Source organism: Vigna unguiculata, chromosome 6, assembly GCF_004118075.2.
Source record: "Vigna unguiculata cultivar IT97K-499-35 chromosome 6, ASM411807v1, whole genome shotgun sequence".
Lineage (NCBI taxonomy): Eukaryota > Viridiplantae > Streptophyta > Magnoliopsida > Fabales > Fabaceae > Vigna > Vigna unguiculata.
The window spans coordinates 27,944,211-27,953,300 of record NC_040284.1 but is presented as its reverse complement, the minus strand read 5'-3'; the positions used below and the strand labels follow the sequence as shown (position 1 = coordinate 27,953,300).

General features: G+C 32.6%; 1 protein-coding gene across 1 annotated transcript; it reads left to right on the top strand.

The window, feature by feature from the left end:
- The first annotated feature begins 1,837 nt into the window (after window positions 1-1,837).
- Window positions 1,838-6,425, top strand: LOC114187677 (serine/threonine-protein kinase HT1-like). Its single transcript, XM_028075984.1, has 3 exons — window positions 1,838-3,046; window positions 3,758-4,213; window positions 6,061-6,425. Exons 1-3 carry the CDS (start codon window positions 2,627-2,629, stop codon window positions 6,307-6,309), a joined length of 1,125 nt encoding a protein of 374 aa, XP_027931785.1. The 5' UTR covers window positions 1,838-2,626; the 3' UTR covers window positions 6,310-6,425.
- The last annotated feature ends 2,665 nt before the right edge of the window (window positions 6,426-9,090 follow it).

Genomic DNA, 9,090 nt, shown 5'->3' with positions numbered 1-9,090 from the left:
ACTAGTACCTACCATGACGTCTTCTTGAAAACTACTATTGATTATCCATGTTTTCACCGTTCTTTATTATTATTGTTCGCCTTTTCAATATAATATTCTTATAACCTTTCTCAGATCTTATTGCTCTCTATATTGCACTTCACTTTTTATCAATATCTCCTCCACAGCTAAGATGGTAAATTTTCTTCATAGCTGAAATGACTTCACGTCACTTGTTACTTGTTTCCTTTGTTGTGACTTGACAATGAAAAAAAAAAAACCGTTTCCCCCCTTTCTTCTTCCTCTAAGCTTCATCCTCAATCATTTAACATATCCTCTTTTATTTTCTGTATTTTTATTATCAAAAGTTAAATATATTTTAAGTCTTTTAAGTCGTTAAATATTTTATGTGGGATTAATAAGACTTCATGTTTCAAATTTAAAAAATAATAAACATAGTAATTTTTAACTCAACCGAGTTTATTTCCTTTTACATATGAAAAGATGTTTCAAAGCTTGGATTATGTATATAATTTGAGATGTATTAGTTTGAGATTTGGAGTTGAATTAATAAGATTATATCCATCAATTTTTAAAGTTTGAATAACAAAATATATCAAAGTTTAACAAAAAAAATATCTAATTTCACATCAAAGTAAACATATTTAAATATATATATATATATATATATATATATATATATATATATATATATATATATATATATATGAAACAACAAAACCTTCCTACAATGCACATAAGAGTGCATGACTAGGGAAAACTCGTTCGTCAGTTTATGCGTTAATATTTTATGTTTCTATCTTTTTTTTTTTATAGTAATGTTTGTTTATAACTTTTTATATTTCACCTCTATTTTAAATTATATATATGAAACAACAAAACCTTCCTACAATGCACATAAGAGTGCATGACTAGGGAAAACTCGTTCGTTAGTTTATGCGTTAATATTTTATGTTTCTATCTTTTTTTTTTATAGTAATGTTTGTTTATAACTTTTTTATATTTCACCTCTATTTTAAATGTAAACTTATTAGAGTATAAAATCTGCTTTATGAATTATTATTATTATTATTGTGTAAATAATATTTGCCATTTTCTAATTAAGTGGAGTAGTTATACTAAATGGCAAAAGAAGAGAGTGGTAATATAGATGGATGAGAAAAAGAAAAAAGAAAAAAAAATTATGGTAGTACTTGTTACGGAATGTCGAAATTTGTTTTTTGGGCCCTGAGCGAGATCCCCTACATGTTCCTCGTGATAAGCCCATACCACAAAAACCACACTACGGCGCATACCTAACAATATGCGGTCCATATCGTGTGACCTGGAACCAAATATTGAATGGCTTAGATAGTTTTGGGACGAAACTCTTATGTCTCCTTAACTTTTCTTTCTACTTTTTTTATTTCTCCCTCAAACCATTTGTTTCTTTTTTTAAAATCTAATTTTATCAACATTTATATATGCATTTTTCCCCTATATCTCTCAATTAATCAATCATCTCTGTTTCTTCCATCCGAGTTTACTTATGGTCAAATCAGGGTAAAATCGGTAATCATCAAATATAAATTATATAATACGTTAAGCAATAAATTAGAAAACATACATTGGATCATCTTCAAATTATAATTAATAAATAGAATCGTATACGTTTCTTGTTAAAAATCTCTGGAGAGATTGTATATGAACCTAAAAATGTTTTTCCATATCACAAACTTAAATGCTTTTCTTTTCTTTTTTTCGGTTGACCCTTACCTGATTTTTATTGGTTGTGTTGTGATGAAGTTGATTTTTATTGGCAGCAGCAACCCAACACAAAGACGCAGTTAGGAATTAGAGAGTAGCATAAGATATATGTATTGGAATGAGGCAATGGTTTTGACAGCAGAAGGAAAAACAGTAATACGTAGAAATCAATCACATGTTTGGTATAAACTGAGAGAGGTCCATCTCTTGCAGTTGGCACTTGTCTGTTGTTTCTTCTTTTGTTATGGAAGATGCCACTTGTACTCTCAAACTTTTCATGGCCCCAACAAGGATGGGGATATATCCAAAGTCTGAGAACACTGCAAAAGCAAACACCAATAGTTGGATGTACCAATCGCCAAGCTCAAGTCACCTCGCTTTGCATTGTGTCCACTTAGCACTGCATTCATTCATCATAATCCCATCACCAACTAACTTCAATTATAAATTCTCCCAAAAACTCTATCTCTCACTCTCTATAACAAGCTACTCCACTTTTTCCCAACCACTCACGAGACACCCTTGAAACTTTTCTTCCTCTCAATTCCTCCTTATGCTACTGTGAAAAACCAATGAAATCCCCACTTCCTTCTTTTTTTCTACTCCACTCTTGAATGCCGTGAGATATTTCATATCCTTCACAATTCTTATACACCAAGTATTGATATTCATACTCAAATAAACCGTGGCCTTTCTGCTTACGTGGATTGATTATCAAAGGGTGCAGTTGCAATATACATCACCCTCAAGATGGTTTTAAAATACTTATACTAGTTCTTCATCCTACGTTGGAGCTCGTGTTTGGAAGATTTGTCATGACTGTATGCTCTGACACTCTTCGTATCATTGTTCAAAAATACACACTTGTTTTCTAGGTTCAATGGCGGGGTCATGTTTCCATGGACTAAGGCTAAGGATGTCTAAGAGTAAACCTTTACCAGACCCTTCATCCTCCTCCAAGTTAAGGTTGGAGAGTGACACGGAGAACAATGAAAGGAAGAGATTTGATAGCATGGAATCGTGGTCCATGATATTGGACTCAATGGATACATGGGAGGCTTCAAAGGAGGAGGGGGAGCAAGAGGAATGGACTGCCGACCTATCACAGCTTTTTATCGGCAACAGGTTTGCTTGTGGAGCTCACAGCCGAATTTACCGTGGAGTCTACAAGCAGAGAGCAGTTGCTGTGAAAATGGTGAAGATGCCATCCCAGGATGAGGACAAAAAGGAATTACTAGAGGAGCAATTTAACTCTGAAGTGGCTTTGCTTTCACGTCTCTTCCATTTTAACATTGTGGAGGTACGCTGTTTTAATCAACAGATATCTCTCCAACCTTGTTTCGAAACTCAATCTTCTTGTCTGCATGGTAGTTTGTTTGTTTATGTATCCATTACGATCGTTTTATCTGTGAGGATGTGAAACTCAGAGGAGGTAAGCAAGAGAGGAGCTAATATATATAGTTTTGGTTGTTCCCACAAAGAGACACTGCCACTTGCCACTTAGGGAAAGTCTTAGCTTTTCTTGGTAAAACTGTTTCAGAAACATAAAAAGAGGCAAACAGGGACCATTTAAATAAGTATATTGGCTGAACTCAGTAACATATACAATACACCTATCGCTGCCAACTATTGACTTTTCTATTTTGTTCTAATTTTTGCCATTTTTAGATGAGTAATACAATCATTAATCTTCTTTCTTGTCCTTGGGGTTTTGGAACGACCATGAGGAATCCTAGCATTTTTTTGTGTGTTAGATTATTTGATTTGGCTCTACTTTTGAATGTCAACAACCACCAAATAGTTTTTATATGGGAACAATCTTAAGAGACAGTTTTATTTAAAGTTGAGTTACATTGAAATCTGAATTTTATCGAGTCTATTGGTTCATCAATTATTGAGTTATTCTGAGCTACTTGCAAATTGGGGTTCTAAAACCCAAATTCTAACTGTAACCTTTAGCTGCAGAGGTGTTTGTGTAAACTCTGATAATTAAATGACTCTTAATTTACAGTTTATTGCAGCATGTAAAAAACCGCCGGTGTACTGTATCATAACAGAATACATGTCACAAGGGAATCTAAGGATGTATCTGAACAAGAAAGAGCCATACTCACTCTCACTGGAAATAATAATAAGGTTGGCTCTGGATATATCAAGGGGCATGGAGTACCTTCATTCACAAGGTGTGATTCACAGAGACTTGAAGTCAAGTAATTTGCTCCTCGACGATGACTTGAGGGCTAAGGTGGCGGATTTTGGCACATCTTGTCTTGAAACAAGATGCCGGAAAAGCAAAGGGAACTCGGGAACATATCGTTGGATGGCACCAGAGATGGTTAAGGAAAAACCTTATACTAGAAAAGTTGATGTCTACAGTTTTGGTATTGTGCTTTGGGAGCTCACTACTTCTCTACTTCCTTTCCAAGGAATGACCCCAGTGCAAGCTGCTTTTGCTGTGGCTGAGAAGGTAACATGGCTATATTTCTCTAAACTCTAAATCTCTTCTGTGTTGTGTTAATTGCTTTTTGTTTTAGTTCATCCTGCTACACCAGTTTTAATTGCTCTTAGAGAGACAATTACATCACTTCTCTGCTTACCAATTCTGATAGATTTATTGATAGAATCTTTTTCTTTAATCCCTTCTTGACTTTTTTCTACTCTGACCAAAATTCCTTCTTTCTACTCGAACTTCTTGGTCGTGTCTAATAGTGGACGAATAATTCTTGTCTAATTTGACATATGGCATAATTCTTGGTCCTTTCTGAACCAAAATTTATTTCTGAAATGACTTAAAATTGGTCTGGAAATGAAATTTTATGCATAAAAAGAAGAATTCCGAACTGAAAACAGTTGTTGCATTGTCAAGATGATTGATTGGACAAGTTCTTTGTGATAAGAATTATACTCAATAATATGGAAATTTCTGCTTGGAACAGTTTGATTTGCTCCCCTAATGGGACTGAAGAAATCTGATATCTACACACTTCAATTTTATAAAAAAGGTTCCAAACATACTCACTACAGACTTCTGCCCTTTTAGTAACAGTGTAGAAAACAACAGTAGCTATGTCACTCGAGTATCTAAAATATCCAACTGGGAAGCTTGGTTTCGATCACTCCCAATATCCAATCTTTTAAAATCTTATACCACATGAAACAACAGTAATTTCCCAAACTTTTATCTACCTTCTAATGGTTACTTAGTACAAAATCTTCTCTAAGGCAGAGTTACTTGGAGAATCCTTATCGTGTAGCTGTTATCCATAATTGCATTCACTATTCTCACGGCTCATGACTTATGTGAGCATTTTTTTTTTTACTATTTTACTCATTCAGTATTGCCTTTCCTTCAATCGGATGGGTCAATCAATATACTTTCACTTTTCAATTTAGTTTAAGTGCCACAAACACCTTTATGCAGAGTTTAAGGGATTCTGCATTTCAGAGATTCTAACCCTCTACTCTTTCTTCTCTTAGCCTGTCTGACAAGATGCAAGTGTCCCTCAAAGCATAAGAGGTGAAGACAAAAATATTGTAACCTCTAATCGCTTTTTGCAAGATAATTTCGTTGTGTCACAACATGGTTTACTTAGCCATAGCACTTTCTTATATAATACAATCTTTCTTCAGAAAAAGTAATCTACATACCACAGACTACATATATCAATAAATGTGTCCACTAATTTTTATTTTCATACATAGATAGTTTACCAGTAGTAATTAAAGTGACTCTGCTTGTTCATGTTGCTTCTATTGTGAAGCCTCAGGGGTTAAAACCAGGCATTGAAATCTTGAATTACTTGAGCTATGTGATGTACATGTTGGGCAACATGTGCAGAAGCTGAACCTAACATTAGCAATGATCATGGATTATTTTAACTCAAGAGTGCTTTAACAGAGTGAACTTTTTTATGAAAAGTGTAACAGTCGGTGCATGTGTCTTCTAGTCCTAATAATGGGAAGCACCGATGCATGGGCCTTGGTGATGTTCCCTCCCTAGTCCCAACACGAATCCCTTGATATCGCTTAACCAGATAAAAAAAATTTGAGGCTAACACAAAAACAGTTGTTACATTTTGGTGCATACATTTGTCAAAAGTAGTCCTTGAACTTTGCACAAAAGGCTAGCCGCAATATTGTTGTCTCCATTAGTGCATTCCCATGAGGCACACTCATCCCATAGACCCCACACAAAAGGCACAGATAAATAGCCATTTGTCTCTAAAATTGTGGAACACAAAAAATTGAAAATCATAGTTCATTTGATCTAAATCATAGTTTTTGATTTGAAAAGTGATTTTTGTTTTTGATCAGAATGAAAGGCCTCCTCTGCCAGCAAGTTGTGAACCAGCACTGGCACATCTGATAAAGCGTTGTTGGTCAGGAAACCCGTCGAAACGACCAGATTTCAGCGACATTGTTTGTACATTGGAGAAGTACGATGAGTGTTTGAAGGAGGGCGTACCAATGAGCCATCATTCAGGGCTAGTAAGCAGAAATGTTATTGTCGAACGCCTAAAAGGCTGTGTATCAATGACCTCCTCCATACCCGTCTATGCTTGATTCTACCTAAGAACATATATGCAATAGAGTATACACCACTTGTTACACCAAATCTATCCAAAAAAAATAATCCATATCAATTTCGTAAAATAAAAACCCCATTAAATTTACTTTTTTCTAAATTAAATAGTTTTGTTCACATTTTGAGAAGATGGAAAAATTATATTGAATTCCAATACATTTAACCTTATATTGTAACTAACTATAGAAAATGTAAAAATAATATGATCACCAAACAATTATTACTATTTATCAAATTCAAAAACAAAAATAATATGATTATACAAATAAGCATTATATAAGTCTTGATATTATGAGTTTCTCACCCAAATTACTAATTAATTGTTCAAACATTTTCACAAGCAGAGTTATCAAGATAACATAAAATCAACTACTCACTCATAGTTTAAGACTGTGTTCTTTTGAGAGGAAGAATTAGAGGAAGAGATTGAAAGGATTAGAGGGTGAAGTTGATGTTATTCTTTTTAAGGGATTAGGAGGTGATTTTGGAGTGAATTAGAGAGTGAAATTAGTGAAAGTTTGTGATTGAATTGAGTGATGTGACATAAGAAAAACTTTTAATAGATAAAAAAATGAGATTACCAAAATATCCCTAATATTAAAATTAATATAAAATACTATATAAATAATTTAAAACAATTTAAAATAATTTATTTAATTTGTGTTGATTGCTTGAAATAATCATAAATTTATTTTCAAAAAATGAATAATAAATTTTATTTTATTTAGGAATCTGCTGTGTGTAGTGCTATGGGGTTTGTATGTTTTGCTGTTGCTTAGATTGAATAGTCATCTTGCTCAGGAAGTTATTAGTTTCCATGTGCAGTGTGTAGAAAATATTAAATAATCAAAGGGTAATTATATAAATATGCATGTGATCCCTTCCAATCTCTTTATATACAACGTGATTGAATTTTCACCTCTTATTACCTTTAAACGAACGCAAAAATAACCTTTGAATCGTCGCTCACACTTTCTTCTAAATAGTAATTCCATTCATAAGAACAGGGCATAAATCAAAGTTTAGATTAAGTTTCTTTTTCCTACCTTAATCTTCTCTCTACTTAGAGAAACTACAACTTGAAAGAAAAGATGAGTTAGAAAAACCAAGTGTACTTACTCCTTGATGATATATGTGAATCCTATTAACCAACACAAAAAAATCTAAACTCTAAAAAATTTCATACATTTAATAAAATAAAAAAACCAAACCCATACACATGCATAATTCTCTTCTGAAAAGAAGTAAGAAAAAAAAGGTTACTAGCTTGCACACGTAGATCATCACAAGAATGGAGAAAAACTTAGAGAGAATGAGGAAAAAAAAAGTGAAAATAAAACGAAGATGAATATGGTTTGGGGTAATTAAAAAAGGAGTTTTTTCTTTTCTTCTAATTGCTATATGCACTACCTTCATCTGCCAAGTTCATTACTCCATTTTTATTTCCAAAACCAAACACTCATGCTAGTTCCCCATCCATAACATCCCAAAATTATATTCTCACCCTGTTCCTTTAACACATTACTCTTCCCAAATAAAATTATTAATTAACTCACAATTATGAAATACATCCATAAACACACAATTAATTAACTGAGGTATTATTAAGCATAAATAGAATCTAAAAATAGTATACTAAAGGATAGTTTTTACTTTATAAATGATTGTATAACTTGATTTTATGGGATCAAGCTATACTCAAACTCAAATTCTATGGAGATATTATCTATCATTTATCTAGGTTTTATTCAAACACAAGTTAAGAAAACCTAAGTATGATATTTGACTAAAATAAAATTTGAAAATAATACCTAATTAAAACCTTGTACATTGATTTTGAATCATTAATTTAGACATATACCTAGGTATTGTCATAATTTTGTGTGTATAACACAGCATAAATCAATCTGAAGTAGCTGACCAACTACCAACAACCAACAACCACAGGATAATCGAACTCAGCAACAATATCCACCAAACAATCTGAGAGCAAAGTATGATCAGCAACTACTGCTATATTCCACCTAACACCAACATTCGCATCACTCTTATTACTACACTCCCTATCATGTCATATTCAAAACTTTCACCCTTCTTCCTTTTAACTGTCTTCTCCCTGTGAGTGTAAGCAATTGCCATTATTAACTTCAAATTCCTTTTGTGCCAGTTACACTGGTCAAGGATTAAATGAAACACTTTTTTAGACCTTATCACTTCAAGAAAACTTGTTAATACAACTTCGTGAGATGAAACTATAAACCTTTTATAAGTCAATCTAAAGTTTCAATTACATTAACTTTGTTGTGATTAAATAATAATTTCCATGATTCCAAAGTTTTTAATTTATATCTGTAATTATTATAAGCTGAATTGAAATGTACTTCCAAGAGACCTAAAACCTATTAAGGCATGATACTTTAAGTAAAATAAGTACCAAACATAGAATTGAAAACTTAATTTGCGAATGTAACGTTGAAAAATATAATAAGTACAAAATTCAAATTAATGTTGTTAGAGAATATTCTTATTTGAGTTGGAAAATATTAAACTTTATTTTAAAGTAATTTTGTGAAACATTTTTTGTTATTTAATTAACATGATGTGTGTATTTTAATTTATTTATATTATAAATCATTTAATTTGTATGCAACTATCATCAAACTTGAGATCGGAACATTGACGTCCATTGTGTGGCCGAGATACAAATCATCGATCCTTTAAATCCTCCGTTAGGATGATTCGTTATTATCCTTAGACAT

Excerpts from the sequence above, each read along its gene's own strand:
- LOC114187677 (XM_028075984.1), top strand. The coding sequence starts at position 2,627 with ATGGCGGGGTCATGTTTCCATGGACTAAGGCTAAGGATGTCTAAGAGT. Across the intron at positions 3,047-3,757 it reads TCCATTTTAACATTGTGGAG|TTTATTGCAGCATGTAAAAA; the intron begins GTACGCTGTTTT and ends CTTAATTTACAG. Across the intron at positions 4,214-6,060 it reads CTTTTGCTGTGGCTGAGAAG|AATGAAAGGCCTCCTCTGCC; the intron begins GTAACATGGCTA and ends GTTTTTGATCAG.